At 39.5% G+C, this 19,497-nt stretch overlaps 1 protein-coding gene across 1 annotated transcript in view; it reads right to left on the minus strand.

Annotated features, from left to right (window-relative positions):
* Positions 1 to 19,497, minus strand: part of KCNH1 (potassium voltage-gated channel subfamily H member 1) — a 104,975-nt gene that overhangs the window by 13,933 nt on the left and 71,545 nt on the right. Inside the window, exons 8-9 of the mRNA XM_066316140.1 lie at positions 7,851 to 8,050; positions 4,025 to 4,277 (exon numbers count right to left, since the gene is read on the minus strand). Of these exons, the coding sequence (XP_066172237.1) occupies positions 4,025 to 4,277; positions 7,851 to 8,050 (453 nt within the window). The remainder of the gene's footprint in view (positions 1 to 4,024; positions 4,278 to 7,850; positions 8,051 to 19,497) is intronic.

The raw sequence follows: 19,497 nt of genomic DNA on the forward strand, positions 1-19,497 counted from the left end.
AGCTTGTTACTGGAACGTTTTCCTAAATGTGAAAAATAACTCTCATTTCAGGCAGAAAGACTTTGAACCAACTTGGGTACTAAAAAGGTCTCCTATCCAGCCCTTCCATGTATTTCCAGAAAATACGTACAAAAAGTTATTTTTTTTCTGCTATGACATACATTCCTGTAATTTTCATTAAATTATCTAAGCACACACACAATTGGAGACATAGCACAGGAATTTAGCACTTCCTCAAGCAATGGTGAGGAGAGATTTAAAAGGCTCAGACTAAATGGCTGGAAGGCAGCAAAGTGCCTTTTCCCCTACATATTCCAAAGAAAGCTACAGTCAGACCTTATGGTCTGTGCCTGGAACACAGTTAATTCAGTAGGAATATTTTTAAGAAGTTATTTGACAAATGAAAACGTAGCCAATCTTTTGAGCATGAGTAGGTTTTAACTTCTCAAAGGCCTGCAGTAAAGTCAGGTTTTCAGATAGTCAGAGTCTCAGACTGAAAGATCCGCTCCAAAATAGAGAAACTAGAGCTGCCAAATGAAGTGCACACAAACACTTAATTTTTTCTAACAGAGGGAACAAACCCTCACATTTTTTCTAACCACATTGGGAAAAATGGCTAAGTTTTTAAATAAGAGTAGCTCAAAGAGACACTGCTAGTCCCAGGTGGATAAAGCAGCATCAGGCCAAGTAGGAGGGCTTAGGAAAGTTAAAAGCAAAGCCAAGTTGAAAACATTCTCTTAATGGAAGTCCTGCATGACCTGTGCTTTGCTCAGATCTCTTCAGGGCAGGGATTGTGTGATTTGTCTCAGTCTTCCTCAAAGTGCTGAGCGTACGTCAGCACTTCATCCTACGCAGTGACAGCAGTGTCAGTGGAAGAACAGCAAACTACCAGAAACAGAATTGTGTCTCATCCAGGCAGCTTCCCACCAGCTCAACATCCCTTCTACTTAATCCCACTCTCAAATTTAAACATTAACATAGAAAACATAGCAATAGAGTGGCTTTTCTTGCTAAGTCTTCTTTTTCTGACTCATTTGTATTGGAATGAATCACAAACACAACCTGGCTGAGAGGTCATTTTCTACATTTTTGTTTCTATTTCTTTCACACACAATATCCAAAGATTGTGTGACACGAACATTAGTAATTTCTGTATTTTAGCATAAATTTTGCATAGAATTCAAAAAATATATCTTTCATCCCAACAAATCACACTTTGTGCGTAGATTTTAAAAATATTTACTGCAAACATGCAAAGAATTGAGGTTTGGGGTTTTTTTTAAATTTGCATATTTTTGTGTTTGTGTCTCAATTTAAATTAATGGGAAGGCAATCTTAGGGAACACACAAATATAGTACTTTTTTTCACTGCTGTGCAATTTCTTCCAACTCAGAACTTGTATTAATCCAAGTCAATCAAAGTCAGCACTTTGTTCTAAGAACATAAGCCTGAACTGAGAATTTACCTGTCTCTGGGGTATTACATTGAACTCATTTGGAAGGACATTATGCAAGCGTACACAATTCACTCCAGGGCTACACAATACACTCTTATACGCCAGCCTGCAAGGTTAAATGATTTCAGAACTTGAAAATGTTTCCTATGAATTGGATCCTTTAAGGATTAAGTGCAGTTTGCCTTTGGTTTATGCAATGCTGCACAGCAGTCCCACAGACGGATTCAGAGTTGCAATTCATTCCTCCATTGTCAGGAAGATACAGGCTACATCACAAGCTGCAAAGGCTGCTTTGTTATGTGACAGCCAGACCTCAGCAAATAACTCACCTCAAATAATTTGTGCACTTATTTTTTTCATTTTCATTTCCAGAATGCCTGAAAGAAGATTACAGTCTCTGTAACATACCTGTCAACTAAAATTACCCTATGGAATTCCTCACATGGTTTGCTGTTACATGCCTGATGTTCACAGCTATGCTTGATTAAGACTGGTAAACAAAATTTGTGGTGTAGGTCGTTCTGGCTGAATGATCAGCAAAAATCATGTTTCTTGTACAATGCACTTTTTTCCCCCCTTGTAGTACCTTGTTTTCTCTGATATACATTCATCAAGAACTTGGCATGTTTCGCTAACTAGGAAATTTTAAAAAAAATTAAACCCAAAAACCCCCATCCCAAAGTACTGTTTTCTACAGACAAGAAATTTGAGAGTGCAAGGAACCTAGAAAGGAAATCCTGACCCATCTCCTGGTGCATCCTTCAGTAGCGTGGTAATTACACAATGCTGAAGGAAAAAGGACTACAATTGATTTAGAAGAGTGAAAAGCTTAGTTAAATACATAAATTCTTTTCAGGATAGAGAAACCTTCAGCAGAAGTCCTCACAGCATAAGGGAGGAAGGTAGACACGTGTGGAAACTGAAACACAAAAAATTGATGCACATCTGAAATGAAATCTCACAGAATCTCAAACAGATCCTGCTTCATTTTACTTTCCTCTCCACTTACAATATTCACAAAGAAAATGTGAATAAAACTCACCAACTCTAGTGAGACCCCAGGAACTGACTTCAAAATAAAATAAAATAAAATGAAATGAAAAAAAAAAAAAAAAAGAAAGAAAGAAAACGAAGAAAATAAAAAGTTGTGGAGGGAAGAAGATCAATAGCTACATCCCAGGAGAAGTATAGCAACAAAATACTTCTATTAATCCAGATACCCAGGGAACAGCCTCATTTATCCATAGCTATCACTCTGCAGCAGCAGAGATTAGGAGTTAGGTTTCCTTAACACTGACTCCTCCAGCAATCTTGGCTGAGGGTTTTCTAGAGTGTTATGATAAAATGCAGGAGTTACCAGTCAAGATGAGGAGAAAATTTGGGTCTTTAAAGAACATTTTAAAGAAATTTTCATCTCATTGCTTTTTGACCTACTCTCAAACAGAGCAGCAAGATGTTCTGAGGTTTTCTTCTCATGCTGAACCCAGGTGGTGGCATAAAGGCTCACAAACTGAGGGGTCTTAGTTTGTGTTCTACATTTGTCAAGTTAATTCATGAGAGTCCAACGGGGCAAAAAGTAGCAAGTTCTTGATGTGCAGCATAGACAAGCAGAAGTTACAAATATCACATAGTCCTGAGCAACACAGGTGATTCCAGAACAAAAAAGAATCAGCTATCCTCCATCTTCTCACCTTTTCAGCTTCTTGTGTGGCACAAAGTATTATCAACTTGATTCCCCATGACTCTACATTTACCCTATGCTATACATGCAATCCTGTTCAAAAGTAGAGAAAAACAGAGCTCAGCATATTTATTAGCCCCCTCATTTTTCAGTAGACATTCATCTTAGGAGAGCTGAGTTGAGAAAAAGGTAAGATTACCAAGATGTTTTATTCCCTTTTTTCAGGCTGCTATGAGTGACAGTTACAGGATTAAGCCACCATGAGAATTGATCTTATCACAAAAGGGCTTGACAGAATCAAATGGTAAGTATCACCTCCTCAATGCTCCAGCCATCTCATGATTCATCTACATCTATTGGATTATCCCACTCTCTTCTGTTAGCTTTGCCTCAGAATGCTGTTCACACTCCCTATCAGTTTCTTTTCAATGCCTCCAACCCAAAGCTGCCATTCCAAGTTGACACAGATCGGCTCTAAATGTTTTAAATTACTTTGACTTTAAAATAGATAAATATTATTTCAACACATCTTAAATAAATCTAACTAGAAAAATTACAGCAAATGTGGATTATTATGGGGAGGGGTGGGAGTGAGGCAGTGAAGCCAGGAACTTAAAAAACAAATTTTCTGAAGTTCTAAATGGAATTTCTAATTAAAAGAGAAAACCCCAAGAATTACCAAGACACCATACTAAAATAAAGTTTCCATTGACCAGATGAACTAGGGCTGAAGCAATCTGGATGTTAGATGGTTGCCCATTAAACCTCTCCAGACTGCGAAAAAACAAACTTAACTGAAGCTTTTTAAAGAAAAAGTAGAAGAGGCCATAAATTGCTGGACATATTTGTATTTATGCAAATGCAGGTTACCAGCTCTCAGACTCACCTAATATAGCAACGACTTCATCATCCTGGATGACTTCCAAGGAGCCCGAGACCACGAAGCAAAGGCTGTCGACGCTCTCCCCAGCGTGGTAGATGAGGTCTCCTGGGGCACAGTGCACAGTCTGAAATTCCATGGCGAGGGCCCGAAGGCACCCGTCGCTGGCCAGCCTGAAGGCAGGGTGCTCCTTGAAAACCTTTCTGTTCAGATGCACACAGATATCTGCTCTCATGTCCTTAGGGCAAATCTGCAAAACCTAACAGGGAAATCAGGCAATCAGTCCCTGTGCATGGCTTCTGCGTGCCTGCCATGGCTAGTTTACCATGCAAGGTTCCAGAACTACTTTCCTCCTTCTTATAAAATTTCTAATCTCAGAGTGTGTGTTTATTTTTATATTATTTATCCACATAACTCACAATACAAACTTAGTCTACTTTATAACATCTGAAGAAAAACACTGTTTTCATCTCAGCAACATGCTCCGCTGGATATTGAATCACCAGAAGGCCTCAGATTTTTAAGATCATAAAACTTAGAGAACAGCAGCACTGAAAGTGTTGAAGAAAATCTTCCTGAAGAATTGTTTCCAGAGGGCAGGTCACTTTTTTCATAGGCAGATTCCATGAAAAGCCTGCACAAGTTATATGCTTTAACAACTAAAACAAATTATTAGAACTTTAATTCATAACACTGAGAATTGCAGGTATTCAAATTTTACCCCTCAGTGGCATTAACAAGTTGTTTACGCAGGAAGGGGATTTTAAGGTATGATGCTCTTTTGGGCAGCTTTTGATCTTCCAAACGCAATGTTCCTCACGGCAATTCACGATGTGTGCTCCTGAGAGAACAGGAGCTGATGCTCAGCACAGCGGGCACCAGGCAGGGCCATTTCTGAAGGGTTTTAATATAATACAGACAGCTGGGTGGAAAGAATACAAAATCACTGCTGCATGCACAGATTAAAAGTGGAAAGAAGTAACATGAACAGGGCTTGGGGATAACAAAATCCTTGGGGGATGATCTATCATGAAGCACATCTACGACATATTATTTGAGGAAAAACATTGAGCAGTCTAAGTCTGCCTCTTTTTTTCATTATTATTTTCTTAGTAATAACTATTCTGTCCAATTAAGGAACGCTCTAGTTGAGCTTCAGAGTTACTCCCCCACATTTTCCTAGATGGAAAGAGAAGACTGTCTCACTGCAAATACTCCTGAAAAACATAAAGGTAACACAGAAAGCACTATGGCTATGCCTACACTTTGAAATGGGGTTCTGTGCAAGATCTGAGAAGAGAACCAAGCTCATAGTTTTGCTCATGGCACTGGTTCCAGATATCATGCCTGGTACTCCAAAGGCAAATAACTCCACCACTAATATCATTATCTTTGGCCCACCTCCAGACCTTTTAGTACAGATATTACTTCTAAAAAGAGATATATTTCTACAGTGCTTAGGTTTTGGTCACTCATGGATGATTTTTTTGGCTGCCCCATACAGAAGTGCTGCCAAACCTGCCAGTTCTCAGTTTTCCAGGCTCACAGAAATGGGTTGGGGCAACAAGACCAGTATTTAACATGGAACACCAGACAGGGACCATATCTGTCTTTTCCATTATCTCATTTACTCTGGCAACAAAAATATTCTCCTGTGGCATGTTCTTGCCAAATTTTGCTACTGGTATTACACACATGCAGTTACCTGAATATCACACACAGAAAGGGTTGTTGTAATAGAAATAGCAGCAAAAAGCCCTGAATAAATAACAGAATATTTAAAATTATGCTGCTATCCAAAACCTTTTTGGTATAGCAGTCTTAGAGGAAGTTAACTAATTCTCTAGTCTCCATTTAAAGAAGTTATCTCCAGACTTCACAAAAATAAAAGGGATTAAAGGCATTTGAGAGTTACAGACAAACAGAAGACTTCCATTTGTATAGGATGTAATAAATATATCTTCATGCATCAATTTTAGAATCTTTCAGTATTCTTTCTTTTAGAATCTTGGTCAAATTTTGTTATACTGGCATTTCCTAGATCAATAACTTAGCGTGTTTGCAGTGAACACTGAACTGACAAATTTGTGGCCTACAAAATAGAGATAGGGCCAGTTCTGTGCTCTGCTCATATTTAAGTCTCTGCTCATCTGTGGGAAGCTGCGTTGTGTTTCAGAGGAGCACAACTACCACTGCTCTGTCTCATGAGCAATACATGTTTTATTCATGGCAAGACATCCCAGAAGTTATACACAGGCATCAAAACAACAGAGCTCAGACCTGGGAGTTCAGGGATTGGCACAGGCCAACCATAGCTTTTGCTGTGCAGATGAAAGCTGAGTTCTTGGTTTAGCAGTCACAGCCAGTGGCAGCTCAGCTGTGAGCACACCAGTTATTGAAAACAGCACCGTACTGAGCCCTTTGGTGTCCTGACAATTGGAGGCTTTTTTCCAGTTTATTAAGATAATTCTCAAAGGCTACAGTGGGAATTGTACTCTCAAAGGCTACACTGCGCTTGGTTTGGTTATTCTGCTGTCTCCAAATGCATCCTTTAAGTTTTTCTCTCCTTATCAAAGGAAGCCAAGAATGAACTTTGAAGATAAGCTAAAAAAAAACCACCCCCATGCTTTACATAGCAATTTTTGTTGTTGTTGTTTTGTTAAAATGATGACAGGAGTTTGTAATGGGGGCTGAATGAAAGCACCAGCACTCATTACACTGCTTATCCTCAAATGTCTCTCCACCCTCCCCAAATGCATCTACCTCAAATCACAACTCCACACAAAGACAGATTGTGAGAAAACATGCAGAACAGCTTCTAACCAGCAGTATCCAGCACTAAAATACCATTTCCTTCTGAAAGCTGGTGTGGCAGACAGTGCTTACAGAATCATGTCTGGGATCTAAAATGGCAGACATGCTGAAGACCATTTAGGAAAGCAAACAGTGCCTGGTGTGCCCCTCAGTCTCCAGGCAGCTCAGTGCAAGGCCACATCTGTTCTACTCCTTCATAACTATGTTGTAACAGCTGTACAGAATTGACACTGCTCCTTAACTGCATCATCCACAGTTCAGAATACTAAATTAGGCTGCCAACCAGAAGGCTGGTGACCAGAGCATTGGTATAATTTCCTAAATGATCCATCCCACAAATCACATCTCTTTACAAGCAGAAGAAAAACTGTCTATGTCTATAAAAGTTGGCAACTAATATGAAAGTGCCAAGGAGTTGCTTTTGTACATTTGTTCTGGTGAGAGGCCATCTGTTATTTTAAAAGACACAATGGGAATTTATTTGTAAATTCAATGAATCAGAATGATAACATTTGCCTTACATAAGGTGGATTTCAAGCAATACATTATTAAATACTTACAGTTTTCATTAATATCTTTAACCTACACACAGAATATTACATTCAAATTCTCCAACAATGAAAACAAAATTACTTTGTTTTCAGGCCCACAGAGCTGCAAGCAACCTCACAAGAAATATTGAAAAAAAAATCTCATTTGGAAAAACTGTGAAGGTTGTGTTACAATCCAGAACTTGCTATTTATCATCTTTATTTACCATAAACTGAGCTTTTTCCTTTATAATTTTTATACTATTTCAAGCCATTTGATTGGCAAAACATACATACTTTTACCACTATCATATGTCAGTATGATAAAATAGCTGAAACACTGTATTTGAAAGTTTAAAATTAAGGGAAGCTGCTGCTTAGAACTATTTAAAGAATATTTGTCTCCTTTACTAAGACAGTACCTCCTGTTTATTTTAATGGACTGCTTTCAGGATGTGACTTCTTTCCTTGCAGTTTAATTTACTTACCTTTTCAGTATCTATTCCTCTGGACATTGACCAGGTGGAAACTATGTAATCCATCACACGTTCACTCAGCCCTTTGGGGACCTGGTAGAGCTTTAAAAAGTCCCGGACACTGTTCAGCATTTCATGGTATCTGTTTGTGTTGGCATACATTTGCTGAAATATGGTTGTCACATTACCAAAAATGGTGGCATACAGAAGGGCTGTGAAAAAGAAGAAAAACCACAGAGAAAATATATGGTAAGATGTGGTGATCTTATCTGTGTCCCACTGGGCTTTAAGGCTGGAAATGCTAGGTCATAAAAATGCATGCAAATATTGGTGTTTTATTAGGGAGGCCTGATGAGCACAAGCATTTTATAGGTCACCTTCAGCAGGAAGGTGTGGACCACCACCTACATTTGTGAGAGCATGGCCTGCATCACCGAGTTCCTAAAACACAACTGTTTATCCATCAAACAATTCAAATTCAATTCAGTACCCCAAACCCTGCAAAACCACAACAGAAGACAGAAGAATTTTAAGAGAAATAGCTTGACAGCAAATACTTCAATTTTTCATCTCATGTTTATAGCACCTGTGTTGAAATACCATCAGTGACAGATTTCCAGGCTTTAAGTGCATTATCACAGTAGTAAGCTGAGTCATCGTTACCCACCTCAGTGTGACAACAACAATGCATCAAAGCAGAAGATGGAATATGTAATAAACAGCTACCATGGGTCAGTAATTTATAGACATAAGTTTAGTAATACATAAAAACTCGCATTACATTTTATATTCTTCAGGCAGAAGAACAGCAAGGAAAGAGCTAGAGCCCTTAGAGGCAGACCTTTGCACAGCCCTCCTGACTTCACACAACACAGTTATGAAGACAGCTGGTTCATCAAGATGGGTTTAAGAATAAACACAAGGAAGAGGAAAAAAAAGCAGTGTTTCCAAGCGTGGAGAGAAGCAGATGAAAACACACAGGACTTGAAAAGATCCATCTGCTGAAGCCCAAGACAAAGCAGCAGGCTGGTGGCAGCCTCACTGGTCAAGCTTGATAGCTTGCAGAGGCTGGGGCTGAGGTTCTTCCAGCCAATCCAGCCCTGAATGAAATGGAGAGACAGGAAGCCTCAAGGAGAGCTTTCCTGTGTTGTGAATCAGGTCACTGATATGTGACAGGCTGGCTGTAGAGGGACAGGAACAGTCAGACTGCAGATAACCACCCATAAGTGCTCTGGCTTGCTGAGTAAGTTTTTCCTCTTAATCATTTCCTGTCCCCCAAAACAAGCACTAAATTGTGAGTATCATATGCCTTCCACCCAAGATAAAAATAAATCAATGAGAAGTCATATTTATGAAAAATATATTATGCTTTACTGAAGTACCCCTTTTTGCTGTTTGTTTACTCTCTCACCCACTATTGAAAAAGAAAAGAAAATATTCATCCCACTCCTTTCTTTGAGAATGCAGCTATTTATTCAGGTCAGTGTTATAGGCAGATAACCTTAAGCCAACTAAGATGCTCTAGGGCTCTATGGCCAACAAAAACCTTTGATACTGTGAAAAACAAACCTATGGGACTGTCTTTGCCCTGATCAAGAGATGTAATTGAAGTTTAGGTTTGCTCAAGGCCTTTGCACTGCTGATTTTCTGCAGAATTCCTTCTTGATGCTGCATGACTTCTTTTCTTTTTATGAGTTTCTGTAGAGAACAGCTCGCCCTTTTTCCATCTACTCTTCTGTACAAAAAGGTATAAAAAGATGCAGAAAAATGTGCACATTCAGTTTGAAGAAAAGTGGAGACAGAAATTGACCAGAAACATATATTTTCCCTGTTTGACCCTAACTTGTGCCAGAACAAAACCATACTGGGCAGTCCAATGAGTAGTGAAGAATAATAAATCTTTTACAAAACAGATTTACCATAACAGATCCTTAATTCATGAGTATTTTTGTATTAGAACAGCATTACCTATCCCTAAGTAAGTCCTGTTTTGCTCTCTGTTATGCAGATGCCAACATCACCTTACAGGAGACTGAAGCAGCACAAGGCAGCCAGCACAGCACTGAAATTGGTGACAAATTAGAGAGAGGGTGGCAAGCAGATTTTTATCTGTAGATTTCTCGCCAACAACACTTGCGCCCATTGTCTCTTTGCACTCTGGCAAACAGTGAGACCTCAGGGTTCAGTACCTTGACATGTACAGCTCCTTGCCAGCAAAGGTAAAATGGACTCCCTACTCTGACCCATTAATGTCCAGCTAAATGAAGCCTAAAGAAAAACCAGAAGTTTGATAGTATATTTTGATTATTATGAAGCAAGCAATTTCCACTGAAAATTGCAGCTCCAGTATGACAATTATCTTGGCAAGAAAAATTATTCCTACCTAGATTAATATTTTTTAATTCCCAAACTTGCAATCCTTAATTTATCATTAGCCAACCATTTTATTACTATTAAAGACACATTAAAGCCAAGTATTTTTGCAGCCTAATCCTGGGTAGATACATTAGCATATTAAACCTTGAACTCTTCTGCACAGAAGTAGCTGGCTGTGTGCCTTTCCTTCCTTTCAAAGGAATATTGAAATGAACCCACCGCAGTGGACTGCAGCCCCAGAATGATTTCAGAAACACACTCTCTACTAAAGGAAGAAAGTTGGCTTATTTATGACAGAGTAAAATCTCCAGCATTTCCCCTCCAGGAATGTCAAGATCCCTCAGAAATGATGCAGCCCTCACCCCCTGGTGCTAATATTCTTTTCTGACAATAAAGAAAAACATGTTGTCCCCAACAGTGTGGCTGCTCATTTACACTGCAGTCTGTGATACTCGATTTAAACCAGTGTTTAAATAACATCACAGACAGGACTAGAGTAATTGCAGCAGCAAATTACCCACAAGTGAATCATGAAGGTCAGACACAGGTTGCAAAGGTCACCAAATTGTCTGCTACTTTTAGCGATGTAACAAGTAAGAATAGAAAAATAAATAGGAGCCAGTGTAGGTCTCAGCTACCACAGTAAAAGATCTGGGGTCTGATTTTAAAATTATAAAAGAAAGAATTTCTATCTGTAAGAATGAGAGGTTTACAATTACCCCAATTACAGATGTAAGTGCTGCATTCAGTTTCTGAGATGACTCAACAGATTGATGATGATTGTTCAAAATGGACTCATCCAATGGCCTCACACACAAAATGTGTGCAGAAGAACAACACAGCAACAAGTGAGACCAACATCAGCTAGTGAACAAAGTCTTAGATCTTGCCCCCAGGACTTGCAGTGCTTTCTGAAAATGAACTGTCTTCAGTTTTGCTGTCTGGAAAGCTGATTGAGAAAGTCTGTCTGTCTGCGCGTAAATTCTACTTAAGAATTAAAAAAACCAAAACAAACCCCTTTTACATAATGCACTAACCTAAGTACTATTCAAAGAGCAAGCACCTGCATTTGCAAATAGTAGATGATTTAAATGTATAATTGCACTTTGTTTCACCAACAAGTTCCTAGTATACAACAAATTATTCAGTTCAAAGCACAGCCTTGAAAATCTGTTGCACTGTATCACTTCTTACTGAATATGAAACACAACCGTAAATTAACCACAAAAACTGCCTGTCTCAAAGGCATTTTTCAGATAACACATTGTGAGGTCACACAAAATTAACATGGATCAGATAAAAAGAAAAGCAGAAATTAATTGTATGGATCATCTCATAATTATACGAGAAAATTATTTTCAAATGTGCAATTAGAACAATGTAAGAGTGTATAATTGCTTGAGATTAGGGGTCTTGATTAGTGGTAATTATGCCTAGAGAGCATTCAGTTAAAAGAAAAACACTGAACTGTTAAATGCAAGCAAATACCAAACTGAACAGGTATCTTAAAGAATTGTTTACAGAACTAGTTTTGATATAATTGTTATTTGTAGTCTTGCAATCTGATATCAAAGTTTTTAAAGCGAGATGTACTTATCAAGTATCTACACAACCTTCTAGAACAGTACAGACAGACCCAGAGCTGCTTAATTTGCTACTTCTTAGGAAGCTTTGTGTATTGTAAAGTTTCCTATTTGTAATCTTTTATCTACCTTTTGCTTTTTTACTAGCACAATGTATAAAGATATGATTCCGTTTAACTAGTAAAGAATAAATGTAAGCAACTTAGCCAAAATCTAATACGTCAATTAATTTTCTGCACTTCATGACTTTTCACAATATACATCCAGAACATTTTCACCTGTTATAAAACAAATTACAATTGCTAGTCTTAGCATGTACATCAATTCCTGAATTTCACAACCTGGGAAGAAGACCTTTTTTTAAGTGAAAGTAAATTCCCAGAGGAGCTCTCCCCCATGCTGTCCCAGTAACTGTTAAATCCTGCTCTTCCCACAGCTCTCTGTTCTCCTGGACTGAAACAATACACCGCTCCACCTCCCTCTTTCATGCCACCAGCTCCTAATTTGCACCTCCGAAGCAAGGCAGTAAGAATGGCAAAGATCAGAGAAGTGGCACACTACTGAGCAAGTCTGAAAATCAATTTAATGGCAAAGAGCAAAGCAGAGAGCCTGAATAGGCCATGAGGGACATGCACATCAAACCATGTGGTGCAAGCACTTGACTCCTAGGATGAAAGATGAGAGACCACAGGCAAATTTTATTAAACTCTTAGCTGAATCCTACTGCAAATCTTCTCTCTCTCATCATCACATTTGGTGAAATCACCCTGCTGGCAGCAAAATTGGGACAGAGAAGGACAACAGTGGGCTCCAGCTACAATGGAAATATCTCCCCTGCAGAAGGGTAGGACACCAGTGAGGACACAATTGATAAAGGCTAAACAACAGAGCATCAGCACATGGGGTTTTTTCATCTTCCCATCACCAAAAAAAACCAAACCAAGAGCTGCAATGAAATGAGCGTCAGAGACATAAACAAGGGAACAGCTGCTCTAAGAAGGCACTTAAGCAACTACCACGGACTAGAGTAGTAGAAACATCTGTGCACCTTAAAATAGGCCGTCTGCTGTGGGTAAGGGCAGAAAGGGAAGTTAAGAACAGCTATGGAACAAACACCACAAGCAGCTCCCATTGCTTATCTCCTCACACCCTTTCCTAACTCTACAAAATAAAAGCAGCCTGCTACTACAGCAGCACAGCTATATAACCTCCTCTTATCTCACTGATTTGAAATTACTTACATTCTGCCAGTTTAAGATTTAATATGGAAGAATAGAGGCAAGCATTGGTAAACTACCAAACTTCGTCCAGCATCCCTTAGGATGCTTCAAAGCTTTTGGGTTTTTTTATTTAATTTTGATCTGCAAGCACCCACACAGCCAATAGCAGCAATCACAGGTGTTTTGGCTCACAAGCATCATGCACAGCACAACTGTCCAACAGGTTTTGCTTTTGCCTTTAGCATGTTTGGGCTGAGATAAACAGCATGGAAAAACACACCGAGCAAAACTGATCAGAGGAGCAATCAGAGCCAGAGTACAAGCCAATAGAACAAATTGCAGCATCAGCCCTGTAAGAAAGCTCTTCAACACAAACAGCTCTCTCCAAACTGACAGTGAAGGGCCAACAGCACCCTACTCTCTATGAAAGGCTGCATCTTGGATCCAAGAGCCTGCTTATGAAAAAAGAGGATGAAGCCTCCTGCCAATCCATACAAAGGAAGAGTGGTGGTTATTACCTCTCCCCAGCCAAGGCTCCTACTTCTGCAGAGCACCACCTGACTAAATTAACATAGTCCCACTAATTAACACTGTAAAATCTGGATTTTGACAAGTTGAGAAGTGTCCAAACAAGTAAAATGGCAAGAATCCTGATTCACAAAACTCATCACTCATTTGTTTTGACAGCTACAGTTTAGTATTGTATTTACCCTGAAAGGTGCCAACAGTCACCAGAGGGGGATTTAATGGCAGCCACAGACTCCACTGCAGCCAATACGCTTTCAGAAAAGCAGATTACTAAAGTAATCAGATGCACAACAAGTCAGAAGAAGCCTGTGAGGACTTAGATGTGTTCTTGGTTGAGAAATTAAGGAGTAAGAATCTGGTGATGTACTATCTTTCTGCTGTAAAGGGACACCAACAGAAGATAACAGAAGCATAATGCTGAAAGGAATTAAAGAGATGAGCATCCTGGATACAGTGAGACTTCAAGCTGATAGACTTTGAAATCCCTAACCAGGTGTCTCTCACGTTCAGGGAAATAGGATTGCACACTCTTTTTCTATAAAAAAAATAGCACTTGCAGACCAATGAGTTCACCTGACTCTTCTTACTTAAATTACCTGAAGACATCCATTTTTCTGCAAGGCCCAGCACCTCCACTGACTAGTGAGTCCCAATGGGGGTAGCAGTATTTTACATCCAAAAGTGTATCATAAACCAGACAGGAAGATGTATGTTCTGGCTCAACTTACAGACAAATTCTTAAACTTGACAGAATGCTATGACTAACTCCAAACACAGTAATACCTGGTCATTTATTGAAATTAGGGCCTTAACCCTTGATAGCAAAAAGACTTTCCAAGAACTAGTACAGTTTAATCAATGAGTCCACAGAAAACTCCTTGCAGAATCAATTTATTTCAGTCAAAACATAAAAATATGGAGCAGCAAGATCAACAGGCAAGATGTGAAATGGGAAAGGTCACCATGATAAATCAAAAGTAAGACTAGATGAAAAGAAAGATTCTACAGAAAATGGCACTTCCCAGTCACCTCTCCAAATTTTATTCCCCGACAGATAGGTTTATCTCTGATAAGGTAAAACAGAATGGCAAGGAAATGTACCAATTTTCACAACTAGTTACACGAACTACAATTCCTGTAAAGAGCAGCATACTTATCACAACATCTTCAGGAATGTCATAAGGGATTAGTCTAGAGCAACACTGAAGTACATATGCTCAAAACATGGAGGATCATCAAGATCTTGCTTGATGTGCCAATTTCATTACCAAGAGGAAATAAAGTGTACAAACAGATAACAGCTGCAAAACTGATCTCTATTCCAAACATACCAAGGCACACTCCCCAGTGGGACACTTCTACCAATGCAGGATGAACTCAGCTCAATGTATTCACTAGCAGGTTTTACCATGATGAGAATAAATAAAATGCCAAATCTGATTAAATCCTCCGCAATTTGTGAGAAAGGATACTCTTTTACTGTTTTGTAGAATTTTATGGACAATAAAATTTAAATTGTCTAGAAAATTGAAATGGATTTCCATTTCATTTCCCAGCACTAATGAACAGATCACCATTTAAATGACAACTGAGCCATTTAAAGGCATCATTTTTCTTCTACAGTTTATACAGGGTAATGCATGGCCATTTTCAATTACTTGGTTAAAATTAAGTCTCCAGATACTGCTTCTAGATTTTTACTCATTTGCACCAATATGAAAGCTTTCGCTTTCAAAGCTGTTTTATCTACCCTCAACTTAGCTCAAATGGTCTCCCCCAATTAAACACCAACTCTCCTCATTTTAAAATCTATTACTGAAATAGAACTACACAAACAAAAGAACAAAAACAAAAATCAAAAGCCACAATTAAGAAAAGTTCTCTTTGTGTGAAATTGCTTACCTACATAGCTGCTAGCATTCCTCTGTTCATGCTGTTTCCTCTGTGACTTGTATGATCCTTTCTACAAGGCCCTGCAGGAGGGAAATCTAAGGATGCTCAAGGAGATCATCTGTTATCAGAACTTTCTGGTCCTTTCCCTCCATTGCTGCCACACATTCTGCTGGGCTTTGCACTGCTGGCTCAGGCCTGTTCCTGTTGGCAGTTATCCTTTTGCAATAATCTATCCATGCCCTTTGAGAGTCCAGGACTGGGTCTGAATTTTACACACCAAAACCACCATCCAGCACTTACCACATACAGATTTCTGGACAAAGCCTGCCCACATCACTGATGCAACACAAGAGTTTAATGGCTAAAGTCACTTGCCAAGTTGAAGCAAAATTCCCGTCTGATTCCTTTTGGTCAGTGCTTCAATCTCTTTTAAGGTATCTTACATTTGAGTACGGTATTTAGAGTAATTTGTTGACCCAAATGATAACTGGATTCAGGTGGCTTCAACCTACTCCCACCAGAGCACACATGTGGGAAGCTCATAGCTGCATTCCTTGCTGATCATGTTCAGATCAGAAACCACCAATGAGACCAAAAGAAGGAAGGACCCAAGGCTTCCCTTGAGACTGCAGTGATCTCACGTCTCATTAGGCTTAAAACCTCTACTCAGCTGTGCTTTAAACAATACTGCAAGGTGTGGGCATGTCTGCCTGTGATGAAAGCTAAGGACTCAGTTCAGAGAAATACCAAGACAATGCATTTCTCTTCGACCACTAACTTTCATCCAGTGACTTACAAAAGCTTCTGCTGTCTATGAAGCAGTACAGCACAGTCTTTTTTTAGACTTTGTCTTACCTGAGAACAAAAGAAAAAGGTAAAATTTTAATGCCTATTAATTACCCCAACATAAAAGCAGAGTGGGATGGAGTGGTTTCATTGTGAAGAGAACCAGAGGTGGGTGGTAGAGTGCTGGCCTCAACCAGACAGCTGATGGAAAAATTGTACATCCCTTGTCTCACAGACTTCAGAAAGAAGACACTTCTTTGGATTAACTTTATTGCCCCCAAACCTGAAACTAGTTAAACAAAATCCTGAAAACAACTGAAAGTGTGTAACTGGAAGCCGGTGTCTTCCGTAGCTCACCTGGTTTACACTCAGCAAGCCCTTCCAGCTGACTTTGCTCTAAGCAGTCACACTGTGAAACCAGCAGTGACCTCTGCACTGACCAGACTCCCGAGAAGCTGTGCTAATCACCCAGGAGCTGCCAGGTCTGTTCAGGTGACAGACCAGCCAGCAAGAGCTAAGGACATGACTGCACCTGACAGGATTAATGGACACTGGACATAAGGACAACAATTAATTCTCAGTTCAGATCTCCTCTACTGTGAAATTAAGCACCTAAAGCTATTGCACTTTACTGGACTATGCTGCACCTGTATGCTTTGCCTCTCTGCAGCTCAGTCTGAAGGTTTTGATGCAACAAAACCTTTGTAAGCCAGCCTGGGGTGTAGTTACTTCAACAACCACAGCCAGACTGCAAGGTGTTAATCTCCAACTTGCCAATCCTTTCTTGCATATGCACAACTTTTACTTCTGGGTGCGACAAGTACAAACAAGTTATGTGACTATATCCTACACAGGGCTTTCAAACACTTTCCAAACAAACCTAAAGACAAAGTGGCCCCAAACCTTCCCTTTTCTGGTAGCACTAAATAGTTACAAAGACTTAATACTGTTTGTCACAGAAATACGAATAATGAAGTTTGAAATTATGTTGACTAAAACAATGAGGTCGGAGACAGAGATGACATTTACCACTGAAGACTAATTTGGGGTGGTTAAAGACTAATTGTCACTGGAATGACTAGGTCTGAGTCATTCTCCTCCCACACACCAATCACAGGTGTGCTTGCAGACCAAAATCAGTAGGTGCACACAGTATTTACCAGAATGTGACATGGGAATAACTCAGAGACAGTGGCTTCTCAAGGGGGCCCTGCTTTCCTGACGGGTTAAATGACAGGCTAGTGAAGATACAGATGGCTTATCAAAATGTAACTGGAACCACTCATAAATTTTTAATGACAAACCATGGATGTGAGAGAATACTCACCTCTGGAGTGGTGAAGGGGGTTACAGCCTAACTTTCTGAAACAGGTACTCATTTCTGTTCCTATGGCTCCAGTCTTAAAGCACTTCTCTTCCTGGCTGAGTTGGCTATATTATTAGAACTCAGGAGGACTAAAAGCAGCAGTAAACATGTATACAGCTGGGAGCTCCATACCTCACTTCTAAAAAGGATTGTATTTATCATGATATTCAGGGGTAGATGCTATTGCATAAGAGATACTGCCTAAATTCTTTTTAAAGCCAGCATTACACAGAAATCATCTGACATCTAAAAGATGTCAGGCAGCTGCATTTTGTGCTTTAGTGAGTTTGTTAGCAAGTCACCACAAAATGCAAATACATTTGCACATAAAAAACATATACAGTCAGAAGTAAGGATGTGTTACTATCCCAGTGGGACCTTTTTAGAGAACTATTCTGCTTGCGCAGTGCCTGCCAGGAACACAGGAAAGGCATTTACAGATGCTAATAAGCTGAAGCTGTCCAACAGAAAGTAGAGAGGACTCTCAAAGGTAATGAAATATCTCTGTCAGTAATTTGCAGCTACAAACTTCGTGCAACAGTTAGGCACACAAAGCTTTTCCTTGCTTAGGAAAGAACAATTGGGAAGATTATACTTCAAGGATAATCCCCTGCACCCACTGAACATCTGGGATACAACAGGCCTACGTTTCAAATATCAGCGCAGGAGCAGAGACTTGAACTCAGATCTTCCATTTTTCTGAAGAGTTCCTCCACCTAAAGGTGACTGAGTATTTTGAATCAAAGAGAAAAGAAAGGAAAATAGTTTTTACTAGTAGAACTGTTCCAATCTCCATAAATACAGCAGGGGTGTGTTCCCAACATTTCCATATCCTTGGAGTCTTTGAACCATGAAATAATGGATTAGAATGGAAGAGGCAGATATCTCTGGACATAAACACCAACTTCACTGCTCTCACTTTTCCAGAGAATTGTGTTTTCTGGCAGGCTTGCTCAGAGAAGCTTTACTTGACCAGCCACAGCAGATTGAGAACACCTACTACTCCAGCACTCCCAAAAGATCCCAGGAAAAGTAATTTCTAAGATTCATTGAAATTATTTCACATATGTGCATGAACAAAGTCTTAGGAATCACAAGGAAATAAGGCAGCTGTACCAACTAGTGAAAGTAACCAGACTCTCAGCATAAGTAAGCCCTAGCACATCATCAGGAGTCAAACCTCAGAGTAAAGTTTTCATCACTGTGACATGAGGTACACATGGGGTACAACAACAATGGCTCCCCCTGAACTTAAATCCTGATCTTTGGATTCCAAAAGGAAAAGTCCCCCCAGATGCCCACAACACTGGATGTAGCTTACCCCTGCAGCAGTCCCAAGGCAGTCACTAAGGTCACATCCTCTGAAAATGGTTACAGATCAGGGATAACTTTCACAACAGCAGAGGACTTCCAGAAGAGTTTTTACAGTTGTCATAAGTCTTTTCCTTGTTTAAGCACTGAAGAACTTGCCCCCTGTAATTCAATTCTCTGCCATGTACAGGATCACCTAAGTAGCATCTTAAATCTTCAGATCTTAAATTCTTCCTTCCCACTGACGGAGGCAACAAGAAAATCTTGAAGTTCATTAGAGATTAGGAGTAAGATTTGGGCAAACAATGGTGGTAAATATATTCCATGTCATCTACAGGCATTGAAGTGGTCGAAGTCTAAAGAAGTAATAAAGCAGGAACTTATTTTCGCACCTAAGTTTGTGGTACTAACCTGCAAGCTCATCTTTTGAAAGCTATGTGAAGTGAAGAACTGTTTGTAAGTTCTGTGTGCTACCATGAATATTCATTTACTGGTCTTCAGCACAAGGCAAGGATAGAACGCTTTTCAACAGCCTGAATTTTTGATGCTGCATAGCTACTACTGGCTGACAGATATTAATGATTCTTGACAGAATG

This window comes from Sylvia atricapilla, chromosome 3, assembly GCF_009819655.1.
Source record: "Sylvia atricapilla isolate bSylAtr1 chromosome 3, bSylAtr1.pri, whole genome shotgun sequence".
Taxonomy (NCBI): domain Eukaryota; kingdom Metazoa; phylum Chordata; class Aves; order Passeriformes; family Sylviidae; genus Sylvia; species Sylvia atricapilla.